Source organism: Stegostoma tigrinum, chromosome 18, assembly GCF_030684315.1.
Source record: "Stegostoma tigrinum isolate sSteTig4 chromosome 18, sSteTig4.hap1, whole genome shotgun sequence".
Lineage (NCBI taxonomy): Eukaryota > Metazoa > Chordata > Chondrichthyes > Orectolobiformes > Stegostomatidae > Stegostoma > Stegostoma tigrinum.
Window position 1 is genome coordinate 18,580,600 of NC_081371.1, and position 20,119 is coordinate 18,600,718.

General features: G+C 39.1%; 1 protein-coding gene across 1 annotated transcript in view; it reads left to right on the forward strand.

Annotated features, from left to right (window-relative positions):
- Window positions 1–20,119, forward strand: part of fgd4a (FYVE, RhoGEF and PH domain containing 4a) — a 206,416-nt gene that overhangs the window by 22,082 nt on the left and 164,215 nt on the right. Inside the window, exon 2 of the mRNA XM_048548477.2 lies at window positions 11,217–11,255. Within this exon, the coding sequence (XP_048404434.2) occupies window positions 11,217–11,255 (39 nt within the window). The remainder of the gene's footprint in view (window positions 1–11,216; window positions 11,256–20,119) is intronic.

The window sequence follows — 20,119 nt, forward strand, 5'->3', positions numbered from 1 at the left end:
AATGTGGTTTATGGCTGTTTATTGCTGGAAAGCCCAGCTTTGAAAAGATTATGAAAGCTTGTATACCAGTTCTTGCTTAGCAACTCCTTCTTGATTTGATTTCTGTAATCACAGATACAGGTGTTTACAAGAAAAAAACCCAAAAGCTGTAAATCTCCCTGCTTCTGTAAAGGTTCTTGAGGACTCAATAAAGTTCCAAATATCAGTATTTCTGAGCACCTTATAAGGCCTAAAACATTGAACTGAGACTACTGTGTACATTTCTGGTCATCCTGCTACAGAAAATATGTGATTAAATTGGAGAGAGTTCAGAAAATATTTCCGAGGATGTTGACGGGACTGGAAGGTTTGAGTTATAGGGAGAGGCTGGATACACTGGAATTTTTTTCACTGGAGCAAATGAGGTTGAGGGATGACCTTATAGAGGTTTATAAAATCATCGAGGGGCATAGATAAGGTAAATAATAAGTTCAAAATTAGGGGGCCTTTTTTAAAGGTGAGAGGTGAAAGATTTAAAAGAAACTTGAGGGCAACTTTTTTATTTAGGATAATGAAATGTGAGGCTGCATGAACACAGCAGGCCCAGCAGCATCTCAGGAGCTGAGATGCTGCTGGGCCCGCTGTGTTCATCCAGCCTCACATTTCATTATCTTGGATTCTCCAGCATCTGCAGTTCCCATTATCACTTTTTTATTTAGGGTTGTTTTGTATGTCGACTCAACTGTCAGAGAAGTGTTAGATGCAGGTACAGTTACAACATTTAAATGACATTTGGATAGGTATATGAGTAGGAAAGGCATAGAGGGATATGCAGGTAAATGCGACTAGTTTAGTTTGGGAAACTTGGTCAGCATGGATGAGTTGGACAGAAGGGTCTGTTGCTGTGCTGTATGACTCTGACTGAATGACTCTAAGTGAAGTGTGTTATAATTGCAATTCAGATAGAATTACATGATAGTAAGGTAATTGCATGTATGAAAGGCCGAATGCCCTATCTTATTTCATTCATCCAATAAACTGTCCACGAAATTCTAAGTATTTAGATTTGTGAGGTATATGGGAGTAAATGCAGAAATATTCATATGTCTGCTGTGTATGATAAACTTAGAATCCTGTTTTGGAAAACTAGTTTATTGCATTAGTTATCCAAAACACAGAACAGAGATCTATGTACATATGGCGCATACAGATTTCATGTAGATTTCTAGATTTTCTTTGACAGTTGCATTTGGACAGTCTTAAGCATGGTGAGAATTTCTGCATGTGGCCAAAGAAGGTGAGGTTTTTCATAAGTTAAAATACGATAATTCTGACTGCTGTCAACAGCATGAAACATGCTCATAATGAAATTGGCAGCTAATTTTTGATTTGATTTTTTTATTTGTTTTATTATTGTCACGTGCTAAGATATAGTGAAAATATTGTTTCACATGCTAACAAGCCAAACCTTAAATAAGTACATCAGAGTAACAGAACAGAATGTAGAATATAATGTTACAGCTACAGAGTAGGTGCAGAGAAAGATCAAGTCTAATAATTAGGTCCATTCAAAATTCTGATAACAGTGGGGAAGAAGCTGTTCTTGAATCTGGTGTACATGTTTTCACACTTTTGTATCTTTTGCCTGATAGAAAAAGGTGGAAGAGTGTATAATCGGGGTGGGAGGGCTCTATGATTATGTTGACTGCTTTAGTCAGAGTTATTGTAGAAATGCTGAATTTCCTTAACCTTCTGATAAAATGGAGGTGTTGATGTGCTTTCTTGACTGTAATGTTTATGTGGATAGACCAGAACAGGTTGTTGGTGATATTTACTTCTAGGAACTCGAAGGTCTCGACCACCTCCACCTCAGCACCATTAATGCAGGCAGAGGTGTGACATCCACTCCATTTCCAGAAGCCGACGACCAGATCCTTTGTTTTGCTGACATTGAGGGAGAGATACAATGTGCCACTCAGCTGCCTATCTCTTTCCTGTACTCTGCCTCACTGCTGCTCGAGATCTGACCAGCTGCCGTGGTGTCATTAGGAAATTTATAAATGGAGTTAGAACAGAATTTGGCCACATGGTTATGAGTGTATAAGGAGCATAGTAAGGGACTGAACATGCACCGTTGCGGGGCACCAGTGTTGAGGAATATTTTGGAGGAGGTGTTGTCACCTATCCTTACTGATTGCAGTCTGTGGGTCAGGAAGTATGTTGGAAAGATCGAACAGGTCAGTGAGCAGCAGTGCAGTGTGCAATATTATTTCAGATGAATACTGCAGTCATTGTCTGATTTACTGAAAAATGCAATATTTTCTCTGTTTCACATTTCCAGCAATGCTGAGAAACCTGTATTTTGTAGCTTAACCCATAGATAAAGTAAGCATTAGATAAATATGATGCAGGCTATATGATGAAGGAATATTCCATTTTTCTGCTGTAGCTACTTGAATGCTCTGGGTGTACTCCTGGCACATGAATTACTAATGTATAAGTGTCTGATTGATTTGAGTGCAGTAAGCACCATCTAGTGTGATGACATCATGGGGATCTGGTTCAAATAAAAAATGAGCTGGTGGTAGGCAAAACCTGGGATTAATGAGCTCCTCAGAAGATCTGTACTAATGTAGGCCATGCTCATGTAGCCTGTAAATTGTTACTCAAATGCAATAGACTTCATATTGCATGGACCTTTTTAGTTAGACCAAAAAGATAGATATACTAATCCATACAAGACCACCTTGTGCTGGAAGGAGCCCACACACAATTACTATCATTATCATTATGCAACTGATACCTATCTATGAAACACTTTTTAAAGTATTCAGATGACTTTAAGTATACAGGCCTCTGTGAGTGTATAAGCCTCTTTAAAGCAAATATGCCGTGTCTGCGAAATTCAAGTTTACTCCAATTGTACTGCTATTGTTAATATAAGCCTGCTGTTTCCCCAGACTTCTGATTCTCATTTCGGGTTGGGAATTATAAAACAGTATTTGCATTGTTTATATCATTCCGCTGTTCTTAGCAAATGTCTGTGGTTCCTTCGTGTTCTCTAACTTCCACAATATCTTCAGGACAGAACTCTTGTTTCTTGTTGACATCTGGTAGCAAACATGAGTAATTGCAAAATTATTGATAACTAACTGTGAAGTTGGAGGAGGAGGCTGAGAAGTTAGAAAGACAGGATGTTTAATCTCTATTGTGAAATCATGAGAAGACAATGTTGGTTACAAAGGAACTTTGTTACTTCGTGTGCTGTGTTTTGGGCAGTTTAACAATGCCATTATTGTTGATTCTTTTTCTTAAAAGGGACAGATGCTGTAATCTAAAATTTTAAAAGAGCAAAAATGAGTCGAGATTGTGCTATTTTGAGGACAGAAAATGGGAAGAAATTAAGGCACAGCCTTGTTTGTGCTCCAAAGATGCCTTAAAGTTTGAGTGCCACATTGGTCTGGATGACTTTCAGGCATTGTGGGAGGCAGCCAAAAAAAAGGAAAGAAGCCCTTGATATATGCAAAGACAAAAGCTGCCAATTCTTATCATCACAGACAGAAATAAGATGGGCCCCTAAGAGGGCATTGGCATTCCATTCAGGCTTTGCTTGTGTGGATGCGGCCAAGCACGTGATTGCAAACGAAAGGTAAAATATTTCCTCTTCTGTTTGAGATAGGAGGAGCAGGAGAACTTTTTACAGCATCCCTTACCCTCCCCTCCCATTGTTTTGTTTCAAACAAAGTGGTAAAGAAAATGCATGAAGGTGAATTTTAAATATTGCGTGACAGATTAATTGTGCGATGATCAGTGCCAGGAAACGCACAAAAGATTCTGAGCAAAACCTTGAAAACTGTGACACAGTTTAGCTAAATTCATTGGTTAGCTTTGAAGTAAAATGCTTTCTGTACAATATTATTTATTTTCTATTACATTAGTCCAATAAGGAAAGGAGAATAGAATGTATTATGTGCTTTTCTGTAGTAGTTACTAATTAATTTTTTACCAGTGTTAAGCCCTGTTATGTTTTTGAACTGGAATTGGATTGTCGTACATTATCTAAACTCAGTACTGTAAACACTTGAAAAGCTCCTAGCTCTGTGTTCTCCTGAAAGCAGTAGTGTTAACATTATGAGTTTTGGGTGTGTCCAACAAACGACACAATACTTTCTTGAATTATTCCACAACTGTGTTTTTTCGAGTCACAACATGAAGGAAGCAGTTCCTGCACATGTATGTGGGTCAACTAGACAGTGATCATAAATATAAATTTTGAGATGCAAACTGAAACCTGGTGATATTAGGAAAAAATTAAAACAGGGTCATGTACCCCAAAATTTTCTGTGTGTTTGTCAATCATTATTAAAATTCTCATCACAAATACATTGGAGAATTACTTTTCCAATATAACATCTTGTAGATCTAAAACATTTGTCCAATGTTTATATTGTTGGTAAATAAATAAATGTGAGCAGTTTAAAATGAAGAGTGAACATCCAAATGAAGGGGCGTTGGGGGATGATGGTGGGAATGGTGGTTAATGAAGACCATAGGCTGAATTTTAACAAAAATTGGCTAAGTTTCAGTTTCTGTAGGTTTATGGAGGATTTCTGTCCCAGAACTTTAGACAGTTATCACATACAATTCTCCTCTGCTCACCTCATTATGAATGCAACCTGCCTCTACGGTCCTGCTGTCACACTATCTTGTGCTTGTCAGCAGTGGAATATTTAGCAATGCCAGGACTTTCTGGAGTTTTCACTGCGAGTGCCAAGTAAAGCGCAGCTGCTACTCTCGAATTGCCCTTCAGAGTATCTTTATTGAGAGGGAAATGAGAAAGAAAAGCTTCTGAGGGCGTGTAGGTGCGACAGATGACACATTGTTGCAAATAGGAATTCACATTTGTAAATGTGTTGTTAATTAGTCCCTTCACCTGTCATTGTAACTGCAGCTGAAAAAAATCAAGATACACATGCTGTCCGTCTTTAGCCCCTCACCATATTTGAATTCTGACAGAATGAGCACTGCTTTTCCCTAAACGCCCAGCATAGCACAATATCTTGTCATTGTTCAGGACTAATTGATTTCTACTGTGACTGTAATGAAGTGGAACCCCTGACCCCATCTACACAAAGCACCCAACTGAACCATTGGGCTAATCTTGGGCAATGTCCTTGACTTATAATGTTGATATCCTCAACTAATAACAGTCACATTTCACCTGACTGATGACTACTCCCCTTAGTCTTTCAGACATAGTCATTTGGTTGAAGTGCATGCTGTGTGACAGCTGCATAATTTTCTGGCATATGCTGTAGGTATGACATTGGAGTAGCATGCTGCCATTAAGGAACCTGTCTATCCCCTTGACTGTTGACTGTTTGCAAACATGACAAGATACTTTGCTTTGTACCTGTGCTAAGTGGTAAAGCAAGATAAAGTATGAGCCTGCAAGGTCTTAATGATACGGCAATGTGCAAAAAAGACAAGGCAGAGATGCTGTTAAGCACCCAAGTAGGTGCAGAGTGAATGAGTGCTAAGAGAGAGGAAGTGAAGGAACCTGGGAAACATCATTCTTTGCATGAGAATCATGCCTGACCTGATTAACAGCATTGCAATGCAAGGGATCAGTCTACTCCAAAGTGCTGCATTGAAGTAGGTAACTGTATTTTAAGTGATTGAGGATATGCCTTGGTGATGTAGTGATGCCGACCTCCAGGGTGAATAGTGGGGAGAAGGCTGCAGATGGTTGCTACCTGTGCCTTGAGGTGTTAGACATTGCTGACCAGTATGACGATTTGGAGGAACAAGCAGTTTACTGCAGCCACCAGGATTCCGTTGCAGGTTTCACGTCAGGAGCTTTAACTGTATCTCTCTACTGTGTGAGGGAATAGTAAAAATGGATATAAATGAGACAAGAACAGGTATTAATGAGATGTTAGTGCATTCAAGAAAGTAGTTCACCAGCGAGATTCTTGTTCCACTGTTAAAACCTTTGGTGGAAAATTTAATTTCTCCTTGACATCAAGAAACTTGTTTTTCCAATCCGACCATCTCTTCCCAAATGACTGGCCATTACCCATGTCATTCAGGGGTTGGGAAAATTCTTGGACTTAAAGTTTCCATTCACACTGTGTTAGCTAGCAATTGCCACCACATAGCCTTTGCAACTTGCTTCAGAAGAACTGTTATTTCAGCCTCCAATTACTATTCCCAATAACAAAACAGAGATATGAAGTGAAAATTCATGCTCTGCAGCAGTGTCTCTGATGCTCCTGTAGCTGAACAGAGAAGCATCAGGATTACTTTAATATGCATCTGCAGCCACGGAGCAGGCCAGATTGTATGCCTTAACTGCAGCAACAGCTACTGTATTAGGCAGCAGCTACAAAATTATTCTATAACAACAAAGTCAAATTATGCATTCCAGACAAATTCTAGTCCCCTTTGAGACCAATTAGTATTCCGGTCACTGTGTTGTGGATAAACACTACTGGTATTAATGGCAAAGAGCATGTTGCAAAGTCCAAGCTTGTTCAGGAAGGAAATAAGATGAAACCTGGAATTTGAGCAACAGCAAGTAAAAGCCATTGATCTGGAGCCAGCATTGAGATGGTGGGAGCCAAACGTAGAACTTCATGGGAGGTGTGGGGTAGGAGTCGGGAAGGTCTGAGGAGAAGATCCACATAAGGGGAGATTTGATAAAGTAAACAGAAAGAATAAGGCCACAGGACAGGGCAGCGACCTAGGTAGTAATCTCTAGAGTGAGATGGGACAATGTGTAGGGAGATAAGAGTGCACCAGCAAATAAGGTCAGATAAAGAAAACTGTTAAAAATACAGAAGTAGGGGCTTTTTGTCTGACTGCATGCAGCATTCTTAGTAAAATGTGTGAATTGATAGCAGAAATTAAAATAAACAAGTATGATATAATAACCATTGGTAACATGGTTGCCAGGTTACTCTCACTGGGACCTGACCAATCAAAGTTATTTTGTATTTTGGAAGAACACGAAAAGAGGAAAAGTGATATGGGATTAAATCTGTATATGTAGTGAGAAATAGCCTTATTTCAGAGAATCAAATGTCCAATCAATTTGGATGGAGATAAGAATTAGTAAAGGAAAGAATTACTGTTGGGAGTGGTTTATAGACCCACTGAAAGAATTTATGCTGCATATAAATCAAGATATAATGGCAGCTGTTCTCAAGGGTATCGCACTAATCGTGGGTGAATTTGATCTTCACATTGATTGGACCAATCAAATTTGTAAATGGGCGATGAGTTTATACAGAATATTCTGGACAGTTTCACAGAACAATATGTTTTAGAACCTAACAGGCTGTTTTAGACTTGAAATTGTATAATAATTTTACCCAATTAATAAACGATTTCACACAATGGGATCCTCTGAGTAATTGCAATCGCAACATGATAGAATTTCACAGTCATTTTGAAGGTGAAAATTTGGGTTTGAAACTAGTTGATGGGATCATAAACTGAAAATCATCACAGGAGTGTGAATATAGAGTTTGGTAAAGTAGGCAGGGAAAATAAGTTAAAATATTAAAATTATTGTGAAACATTGGAAAATGTTTAATGAGACATTTCATAACTAGAATAAAGTGTATTAAATCGAAAAAGACTGTGAGAAAATTGCACCAACTATGATGAATTAAGGAACATAATAGTGTCAAACTGGCAGGTGTGTCATACTGCAAAGTTTAGTATTAGAAATTGGGGAAGATTTAGAAACTAAAAAATAATAGAAAGAGAAATTGGATTGGGTGTGAAAACTAGCGAGAAATATCATGGATAAGAGTAGTGGTGTAGTGTCAGTGTGTTTGCCTATCAGAGAATGAAACGGGAAACTAGTACTGTGAAACAAGGAAACAGCAGAGGCTTTGAACAAGTATTTTATTTCAGAGTAGAAGACACAAAAAATATATCAGAAATTATGGAAAATCAACAGGTAAAAGGGAGAGAGGAACTTAAATAATCACAATTGTTCCAGGGAAAATAATGGGACTGAAGGCTGACAAATCCCCTGGAACTGAAGGCCAGAGGACAGAGGAGGGAGTTCTCTTTCTCAGAAAGCAGTAGAAGTGGATCACTACATATATTCAATATTGAATTACACAGTTTTTTTGATTGACAATGGAGTCAAAAGTAGAGTTAAGGACCACACCAAAACACCCATAAGCTTATTGAATGATGGAGCACGCGCAAGATCATGAGACTGTAAGGTGTTGGAACAGAGTAGGCTGTTCAGTCTATTGAGTCTGCTCTGCCATTCAATGTGATCATGGCTGATCTGACGATCCTCTACTCCACTTTCCTGCCTTTTCTCCATAATCCTTCACTCCTTTACTTTGTTTTGCCATGATTCATTCAGTTTTGTTTCTCTCTCTGACACTAATTTGAGTTGCTTTTTTTCTTCAATCTAATTCAGTGTTAAATCCATAAAAATGTTTTGCCTTTACTAACATACACATGGTCAATAAATAAGAGCACAAAAGAGCTAAGAGTGAATCTGGCCCCGCTCACCATACCTTACCAGACTCACTTCATCTAGTACCTACCCCACCACTAAGACATCCCACTCACCAGATTCTAACCTCATTTTATGAATTGCCATATCTAGAACAACTTGCCATGCTGGGACATTCCAAATGGACTAGCATTTCTGGCATCAACATCATCTTTAAAATCCTGTTGTGCACTTGGAGAGGTACTGTTAGTCTGGAGCTGCCTTGCACAGGGTCCTGATATTTGCCCTGGACCTAGCAGGCAAGGAGAAATTGCTTTGTGGCAGGGACAAGGTGGTGCAGATATAGAATGTCCACTTGCCCCAGTACCAGCAGTGGACACCACAAAACCAGACCATACCAGGCTGATCTGAGGTTGCCATCTGGGCCAGTGCAGCCCCAGCCATCAGAAGGAGTGCATAATAACGTGGGAAGGAGGTCAATGATATTCTCCAGTTCACCAGAATAAGTGCCACTCTCAAACTCACACTCACTCTATCCCTCCCTCTGCACACACAGCTCTTCCTATTGCATATAACATCTTCCCCACTCACTGTCACACACCCCACCCCTGACACCACTAATCTTGCATGCCCTTTGTGTTGTCTGCACACTTATTCAGAACACCTCCCTATGTGCACCACAAATAACAGCTTTCGTCTTCTTTAATACCTGCCTGTCTCTCATTCCAGGGAAGAAACAGTCCAGGTAATTCAGAAAGGGTCATGTCATGTGATGGGCCCTAAATTTGGGTCCTCACTCCTCAAGAGGAGATAATCCTGACTGACTGCTCCGAGTGGCTGACTTACCTAGTCGAAGTCCTTTGACTGGTAATGGAGCCTGCTTTTGACCTCTATGCTTGGATTTCCTGACTCATGACTAAGTCCCTTGACTGAGACCTGCTGACAACTGTGACAAGCTGGCTTTATGCTAGGTAATACAGCGGGATTATGAGTCATGGTATTCCTGACTGAGGGAATGGTGCAAAAACAGAAGACAAAACATGGATATTGTGAGCATCAATGTAGGCTCAAAGCAAGTGAGCACTAAGAGGGCAAGTGACAGCCAAAAGAAGAAAAGCAGCCCTGAGTACAACTTGATCCAGTCCCTGAAGTGATTGCATATCCGTAAGCTCAATGCTGGAGTGTTACACTGGTAATTACAGACGCAACCTGAGGTTGAAGTTCAGAAAGTGGGTTGATGATGTGCCATGAGGCTTCTTACAGGCTGGCACATATTGGATGCCACTGTCTGTGAACAATGGGGTGCAATGGCTGATGCTCATGGAACATGCCCTGTAATGTAGGTGTCTGGTGTCCAACATGAAGGCCATTTAAATCAAACAGTGAGTTGAAATTGCCATACACCCACACCGACTTCCATATTGAGAGTTCTCAGCATCTAGTTTGTCTGCAGCAGGTAGTAGGATAGGAAGTTGCATATTAATGAGGTGGGATGTGCCAGTATTAAGGCCCTTAACAAGCAATGATCAATTCCCCATTTGTAAGCAAAATGCAGCTCCCTAGTAAGAATCTTACCTTGATGCCCTGAACTTAGCTAACAAAGACAACGAGTTGCTCCCCAGATTGAGATGGACCTCACTTGACATCTCTTGCCTTTCTTTCTTTCAGTATCTGCCCAATTAATTTTAAACTGTGTCCCCTTAGTCCTGGCCACCTTATAAGTGGAATAAACTCTTCAGCAACAACCCTCTCAAGTCTTCTCAGACTCTTGTTTGTTTCAACAAGATCATCTCTCATTTTCCTTAGTTCCAATGAGTATGGACCCAACTTACTCACTTTTTTGATTTGATTTATTATTGTCACATGCACTGAGATACAGTGAAAAGTATTGTTTTGCGTGCTGACCAGCCAATCATACCATACATAAATACATTAGGTGACCGAACAAAATGCAGAATATGGTGTTACAGTTACAGAGAGGGTGCAAAGAGCGATCAACTCTAACATAAGAGAGGTCCTTTCCTAAGTCTGATAACAGCAGGAAAGAAGTTCTTAAATCTGTTGGTATGTGTTTTCAAATTTTTGTATGCAACTCAGTTGCAGTTCAGTGAACATTCTGTGAACTGCTTATAACACAACAGTGTTCCTTCTTGCTGTCACCATCTTATTTCTTATAAATTGCAAAAATCTGAAATAATCTTACTTTTAGACATAAAATATTGGAGTGGACGTTGGTATATTACTCCAGACCTCTCCATGTGATGCAGTTACACTGTCAATTCAGTGCACAGACTTGTAAAAATTGTTTCATGTGATGTGGATATCTCTAACAATGCCACCATCCCTTGCCCATTAGATATCATTTTGAGGGCAGTTAAGAGTCAACTACATTGCTGCTCTAGAATGCTTTTCCTATGTGACATTAATGGGCTTTTATGAGAATTGTTGATTTCCTGATCATCATCGCTACAAGTAACTTTTATTTCAGTTTCTTTAAAAATTAATCTATTAAATTTAAATATCATGATCTGTATTATGGCTATATCAGCATTTCTGCAGTGAAGAATAGTTGTGTGGTGTCATCCTTGTTATGTTTAAATGTGCAGAATACTATAATTTCTGACTCTTAATGAATAAAACAATATAACATATTACTTGTAGAATGCAACAGTATAACATAAGTAGAAGTATTTGTTGTTAAAATATTCAACTTATTTGGTTTCAATCTTGTTTCTGTTCATTCTAGGTGGAGAAAGAACAGTTACTTTTCAATCAAGGAAAACAGGTATGGAGCAAATCACATTTAATAATACTTATAACTGTGGAACATTTTTAGTTACTTCTTCAGAATTCTTGATATTGTAATAATGCAATCTGAATTTTACGGATTGTAACAATATGGCAACATAAAGTGGGAAGGCAAATGCAATGTTTAGAATCAAGAATTATTTAATTTTATGATACTTGTCTACACATTTGCATGCTGATGGTCAGGGGACCGAAATTAAATTATAACAAATATAATCTCAGACTATGAGTAATGACTGAATCAAACAACATATGAATCAGTAGATAAATTCCTCAATGCAGATTAGTGTTTCCTGCTGCTTTGTTTTCAAGCAATATGATTCCTCATGTTAGAGAAGTATAGTATAAAAGTATAAATGCTTTTAGAAATAAGAAAATACTCTCATTATTCCTTCCCTTCTCATTCAGAAACACACATGATTACTGCTTCAAATCACATATAGTCTAGTGAAGTGGCAGTTCCTTTTGATGTATTCCATTATGTGTTAAATTTAAAGTGAAAAGTTTAGGCTAACTTTTTGGTTTTATTCTGAATTATAAGACACAATGCCAAACAATTTAAGCCTATACGCTTAGCTAAATCTGAATAGAGTTGGTGAATATAATTAAACTATTATGAATATATGCAAAGAAAAAAGTTAAAGAGCAAACTGTCAAGGTAACAAGATGTTTGTGTACTTAGAAATCTGCTACATTGCTTGAAATGTATTGGTTGTTGCAAAAGTCTAGTTTGAAGGATAACGATATGGGTCAAATTAACTAAGTAGTGTTTAAAGGCCCACAATGTAAAGGATGCAATTTTATGACAAGAAAGTGCTTGTTAAACTTTTGACAATCACTTGATATAACGGCATGATTTGCTTCAACATATCAAACAATTGGTTCTTCTAATGCTTCTCCCTCAACTCTATAGGTTTGAAACATATTTCAACAGCATAAGTTACCTTTTACATGAGCTTGTTTAAAAGATATAGTTATGATGCAAAGGAGGAGGCTGTAGCTCAGGGCAAGTTCTGACGTAGAGACATTATGTAAAATAATTGACTTGGCGTATAGTATGTTGCTTGTATTGTTATTTTTAACCATTGTGTAGGTTTCCGTAGTCTCTTGGAAAAATGATGTGGACATGGGTACTAGGGCATATTTCAAAATTTGAAGATGTTACAAAACTTAGAAATGTGTTGAATAATGTTTACATATGGTTACAGACATTGGGAGGCTGTTGAAATGTGTTTTACCAATTGATTTTATTGACGGACGAGCACTGGAAGAGCTGGCTTTTAGATGTGTTGATGCAAATCATGCAGTTACATGATGTGACTGTACGAAAAGGTTTTACAAAGGTTTTCCTTGTCATAAACAGAATCCTCTAAATGAAAAGATGCATAGCTGATGTATCAGAGATAATGGGAACTGCAGATGCTGGAGATTCCAAGATAATAAAATGTGAGGCTGGATGAACACAGCAGGCCAAGCAGCATCTCAGGAGCACAAAAGCTGACGTTTCGGGCCTAGACCCTTCATCTGATGAAGGGTCTAGGCCCGAAACGTCAGCTTTTGTGCTCCTGAGATGCTGCTTGGCCTGCTGTGTTCATCCAGCCTCACATTTTATTAGCATAGCTGATGTAATTGAGTACCAAACAATATGAGGTCATAGATTGAGGCAAGAAGAATAAGGTGGGGCAACGTAACTTAATGGTATAATTTTATAGCGAGTGTAGGGACAGAGACCTGTACCTAGGAGTGGATGTGCACCGGTATTTGAAGGTTGTGTGATATGTTAAGAAAATCGTCAACTGAAATCCTGCAACACCTTTTGAAAAATATGTGGCAAGACAAGAGAAACTGGGGTGGTTCTTCTTACAGCAGAAAAGAGTCACGGGAAATTTAATAGAAGTGCTGAAAATCATAAATGTGTAGAGCAAATAAGGAAAAGTATTTACAGGGATTAAAATTTGGAAACCAAAGGATCCAAATTCAAGGTAATTGAAAAAGAGACAGGCGTGAGGTAGGAGAATTTCTTTTCACAGTAGGTTGTGACATTGTAGCTTGTGCTGCTTGAAAGGGTGGAAGAAGCAGATTATACAATAACCTTCAAAAAGAATTTGTAGAATACTTGAGTGGTGAGCATTTGCAGGGCGATGGATTAAGGGCAGGAGGTTGGAAATTGGATAGCTCTAAGTCTTATTGGAAACAAGGAACGAGTAAACTGCTGAAACCTGTTATGCCTTGGGAGATGTCTGGATGACCAATCATTTATTTGGCAACCACATAATTCATGCAGAACATCAGCATTTACAGTTCCCATGATCAAGATTGATTGATTGACTTTATTGTCACATGTACCAAAATACATTTAAAAGTTCTGTTTATGAGCAGTACAGGCAGATCACAAAGGATGCACAGATCCAAAAGTCTTAAAGGCATACTTTGCAGGTTACATTATTTGAGGCAAGAGTCCATTCAACAGTCTGATAACAGCCAGCTAGAAGCTGTTCCTGAACCTGCATGTGAGTGTGTTCAGGCTTCTATATCTTCTGTCTGATGGAGGAGGTTGTAAGAACTCATTACCAGGGTATGATGGGTCTTTGATGATTTTGGCAACCTTTCTGCAGCAGCAAGCCACATAAATAGATCCATGGATGGAAGGTTGGCTTCCATGATGGTCTGGGCTGTGCACAGCACCTTCTGTGGTTTCTTATGGTCCTGGGCAGAACATTTGCCATACCAGGCTGTTATGCACCCAGACAGTATCCTTGCAATGTTGCATCTGTAGAAGTTGGTGAACGACCTTTGTGGACATGCCAAATTTCCTGAGCCACCTCAGGAAGAAGAGACCTTGCTGTGCCTTCTTGACTGTTGCATTTATGTGGGACGTCCTGGGCAGGTTGTCGGTTATCGTCACTTCGAGGAACTCGATGCTCTTCACTCTCTCAACTTCAGTTCCATTGATGTAGATGGGTGTGTGTTCTTCTCCTTTCTTTCTGAAGTCAAATATCAGTTCTTTAGTTTTGCCAAGGTTGAGAGACAGATTGTTTTCGTTGCACCATGTCACCAAGCCCTCTATTTTGAATCGTCATTGTTAGATATCCATCCCACTGCAGTGATGTTGTCAGTGAGCTTGTAGCTGGTGTTCATTCGGAGTTTGGCGACACAGGGAGTACAGTAGGGGGCTGAGCACACATCCTTGGGGATGTCCAGTGTGGGGATTATTGCGAAGGAGTTGCAGTTACCTATCCTCACTGATTTTGGCCTATGGGTCAGAAAGCTGCAGATCCAATTGCAGGGGGTGGAGCCAACACCGAGGTCACACAGTTTTGACATCAGTCTGGAGGGGATAATGGTGTAGAAGGTGAGGCTGCAGTCAATAAACAGGAGTCTGACATAGGTTTCTTTGTCGTCCAGATTTTCCAGGGATGGGTGCAGGGCGAGGGATATGGCATCCTCTGTGGACCTATTATGTCAATCGGCAAACTGAAGGCAATTGAGGCAGGTTGGGAGACTGGAGTTGATGGGGGCCATGACCAGCTTCTCAAAGCACTTCATGATTATTGAAGTTAGGCCTATTGGCCAGCAGTCATTAAGCCAGCAGTCATTAAGGCACACCGCATGTGTTTTCTTGGATACAGGTATGATGGGGTGGCCTTCTTGAAGCAGCTGGGGATTTTGGCTTTAGGAGGGAGAGATTGAAGATAGGAGGAGTAGCTGAGGTGAGATGAGCTGACAATCGACCAAGGTTCATGATACTAGCACGTGCTGAAATTTGTATCAAAAAAGAGGTATGGCAGAGTGAATTAATTCATCCTACATCAAATGAAACTTTACAGCCCCTGAATGACCTCAAAACTGAGCTGGAAATTTTGTGTTGATCGATTGAGACCGAAGAAGAACGTAGACTTCCAATGAACAAGTTTGAACTCGATAAGATCCTTCTTACATTTTACACTGTCTGACACATTTCAGTTACAATTAGCTATTGTTCTTTCAAATTTACCACTTAGGTACAGGCACTTCAACATGTCTATTTTTATAATGGAACCTTCTCATTAACTGATTTATTAAGGTATTATGGTGGGAATGAAAGAACATACTGGGTGCTCAAATTCTGTATTCAAATAAATCCATTAAAAGACTAAAAATAGGATACTTTCCTCTTCCTGACACTTAGGCCAGCATTTCCTCTAATTTATGGAAGTTCTACACCCAGTGCGTCAGCCCAGGGCCGCTACCCACTGCGAGTGCCTGTTCCATCTGTATTGACCCAGGGCCCGACACTTAGACAGAATAAAGTGATAGAGCGGGAGAGAAATACCAGCTTAAAAAGGATTGGAAAGGGAGAATTGCCAGATGAAGTATTGAGGCCGATAAACACCAGTCCGAGTTAGCAGTGTTAGAGAAGAGTATGAGCAAATTACCGCAGGTGCTGGAATCTGTAGTGAAAACAACAAATCCTGTGGATTACAGTGGGTCAGACAGCATCCATGAAGGGTCATCTAGACTCAAAATGTCAGTTTGCTGTCTCTCCATGGATGCTGTCTGATTGCTGTGGTCTGCAGCATTTGTGGCTCTCAGTTGGAGAAGAGTATCCCTTAAATGGCAGAGAGTTGGAAGGTGTGTAATATCTCTGTGAACTCACCCAGAAGGTGCAGAGTACTTTGAAGAATGGAGGCAGAGTTAAATTGGGAAAGTGAATACTAAAAATAGTTTAAAGTTTAATTAGTACTCCCTTACCATCGTTAATTGGGGAACACTTTGAGGCTACCTGATAAGTGTAAATGGGAAAGTAGTGCCCCAGACTTGAAAAAGATCAATTTATTATCTTGTTTCTGTTGTCATTGTGACCATCATCAGTGGATCACTCTTATTAACTCATCAAAACAAGAAAGCTGCCCGGCTGCTCTTCATCCAGATCTGTGTGCCTGCTCCACTACCACAACCACATCAGAAGCCGTATCTAGAGGTTGGCTGAGTCACATGATATTGCTGTTATCGGGATGCCCTGGATCACTGTCCATTCCCCACTTCTGCCCAACCATCAATCAAACTCTAATAAGGGCCATCTCTCGTAATTAAATGGAGTAGCCTGTGGGTCCGCTGTCAGCCAATGATCTGCCCAAAGTCCACGCTGAGGAGGAGATTAACCCCCATATGTTTTCTTCTTCCTCAATCTAATTACAGTCATCAGTGTTCTGTCCATCTGTACCACTGACAGCAGTGGAACACACTTTCTCCACTTCAACATAAACAACTTGAAATTGCACTCCTATGAGATAAATAAAAGTCACCAGATTTAGTTTTGTAGTTAGATTAGACAGTATAATTTTCAAAGTCTTTGCAGACATAGGAAATTTTCTGGAAATTGTTGGATTTAATCCCACATTTAACATGTGTGATACAGCTTCTTGGCTCATTACCGCGCTTAAATTAGGGCTGATCAGCTTGACGTAAAACATTTATATACAAAGGTTATAATCAAGTCTAAAATATGCTTACTAAAATTAGTTAACATGGTAAAAGACTGGTACATAGTACTCTGTGTAAACGTTGTTACTTAATATTTTCTCACATGCAGCATGTCACTTTTGTAAACAATGGATAACTGGAAGTAACTTTTAAGGTTGTAATCCAATTGAAGATGTGACACAGAAGTAAGCCTCAAGTGCAAATTATTATTAGAACTAAAATAACTACTTTTCAAGCAGTCAATCTATGGCATCTGAGAATGTTCTCATCGGATAACTCTAATGTTGCTCTCGCTCTTTCAATTTCAAAATCTTGAATAAATAATACATTTGCATTCACCACTCCCTTACCCTAACCAATCTTACCTCCAGGCTGACTAAAACTTATTGAAAACTGCAATTGATCTTATCATTTCAATGTCACAGTAATAGGTCTAAAAGAACGAAAGAGCTTGCAAATAGCTAAGGAGATGAAAACCTATGTTAGAGATCTACACAAATAAAAATATGAAAAATAAGTTGGACATTTTGTAAGAAAGAGAAAGAAACTAGTTTTTCAGGCAGTCTGAAGTGAAATAAGAAAATGCTGAATGTATAATGGGGTTGATATTAGCATGGAGCTTCAGTAATTGACAGGTATGATATTGAAAGATCTTGGTGTTAATTAAGAGTTAGTGAAAGGTGTAATGCTGAGATTGCCTTAAGGTCCATCCATTCATATGATAAGGTCTTGGGTGGGGAAAGGCAGAACATCTCAAAAATGACAGACATGACATCTTAGATCTCCTCAAGGTCTTAGTGACACTATTTGTCTTATTATTGTAACAGGCACCTAATTGCTATCACTTAAAAGTCTATATCTTACTTAAGATGACAGCATTTTGTAAAAAAACTCAGTAGTGGCTTTCCTGGGTCACTGCAATCAATGTAGATCCATACATGCAGTCAACGAGAGAGTACTTGGTGGCATCAAACTACCCCAACCACAAATTGGTGGTGGGTGGCATTGAAACATATACAGAACAGTGACAGTAGCAGCATCATTGCTCAATAATGCAAGGTAACAGCAGCGAGAATTTCAGTGGACCCAGAAGCAGTGCTGGACATTTACAGCTTTAAATAGCTCACAACTGCACAGAAATACTCAGAAAGCCTGTTGTCAGCCACTGCAGTTAAAAGTCCAGTAGTTTGCAGACAAACGCTTGGAAAGATCAACAAGGGAGAAACAGCACTTAATGTTAAAGCCTTTTACTTCGGATCTGGTACGAAAAGGTTAAAAGCAAGTGTGAGTTAGAAGCCAGTCATGTTGCAGATTTCATCAAAAAGCAAGGATCAATAATGACAGTCCTGATTAGGGATTCAACTAGGAAGCAAATAGGCATTGAAACTCTTATCAGTAAATTTGAAAATCTCTGTTGAGCATGGGGAAACCTTAAAATTTATGACACAGAATGTACTAAGAAACCCAGAAGTTAAAAAGGAGTACTTAGAGGCCACAAAAACCATTGCTGCCACAGTGAACAAACATCACAAGGCATGGCTACGGTCGGGAAATCAAGGTCATAAAAATAATTTAGACTGAAGTTTTATCACTGGTACTGTTGTAAAGCCAGAATTATGGTGTCATAGGGCAATTGAAAAGCCTAACTAGAAAGAGCTTGACAGAAGAAGATGTTAAGAATGCTGTTGAGGTGCTGATTAGAATAGGAGATTAATAATTAAAACACAGTTGAGGCAGGAAAAGTTTTATTAAGACCGCCGACACCAAGCTTTATTTGGAAAAGTTGTGGCAAATATTGGGTGTTATTCGTTCGGCTGTGAAAGATGGGAAACCTCCACTTTGATTGCAGAAAAACAGGAAATCTCTATTTTGGTGAAGAAGGTGAGAAACTTCCATTTTTACTGCAAAGCCATGAGGAACTCCGTGTAAGCAGTTCTGGGAGAAATTACGGAAAGTAAAACTTCAAACAAAGGAAACTAAACCAAAATTGCAGTTCTTCACAATTTAAAAATCTCTAATGCAAGGAAAATAAAATGCAGGGCTATATTGAGGAAGTAAGAATCTACTTGGAAAAGAGCTTAATGCAGCAAGATTAAAAACCATTAAAGCCAGAAATAAAAGCAATATCAAGATACTGTACAATTAAAAAACTTTAAAGTAAGAAGAATAAATAATCACATTGGGATGAAATCGCAAGAGAAATAATACTGCCTAGTAGATTTCATATCAAAGATTGCTTAAATGGAACACAAGATTAGATAAAGAAGTTACTATGATACAGAATTGCTTCCAAGTGAGATATAAAATCATGAAGTAATCAACAGGACCTACAGCTGATGCCATTACAGCTAATTAGTGTAAATTTAGAGGTCTCTCTCATTGATCAGTGTCTCAGAGGTAAGTGCTGAGCTTTAGAGTACAATGTCAAATGGTTCCCTGGTCAAGGTCTCAGTTAGAGATCAGAGGTTAGTTGATTGACTGACTTGGCAGATTAGCTGGCCACTACTACATGTACATCTTTGATATTTTCTTCTTAATAGAACAGACGCTGAAGAATGGAAGAGAAGAAAATAACAGGGGTAGGATGGGGCCAGACAAGGGTTATGTTGATCTATTTAAGCTTGAATTAAGGATGGCAGTGTATTGCATTACTAAGAATTTTTTTACAGAGCTACAAAAAGGTAAGAAGGAGAAGAGCATCTTTTTGATGAGTGGCAAAGCAACAGAAAAAAAAGCAAAGAAATGTTAGGTGACTTAAATAATCCTAATATAGACTGGGAGAAGTATATTGCCAATATAACAAATTGCAAATATATGTACAAGAGAACTTTCAAATGCTTTGAGTCCAATGAGGAAGGAAGCCATGTTGGATCGGCCTTTGTGAAATAAAATTGGGCAAATGGGGAGTGAACTGAAGAACACAACAAATAGGAACAGGAGTACACTGTTTGGCTCCTCAAGCTTGTCATGCCGTTCTATAAGCTGATCTGCCTAAGGCCTCAATACCTGTCTCATATGGGTTCATTAAAGCCCTCAACTCCCAATGTTTGATGTCTTATCTACCGTCTCTTTTAATACATCCATTGATCTGGTCTCCACAACTGTCTGGGGTGGAGAATTCCAGAAACTCACCATCCTCTGGGAGAAGGAATTCCTTTATATTCCACTTTTAAATGATTGTCTCCTCATTCTGTAACTATTTCCCCTGGATTGATGCTCTCCATTAGTGCAAACACTTTCTCAACATCTAACTTGTCAGACCACATCTGAACCTTTTAGGTTTCAAAGAAGGTCTCTCCTCATTCTAAACTCTAATAAATAAAGGCCCAACCTGTTTAGTCATTCTGGATAAGAAAATCCCTTATTCCCAGAATCAGC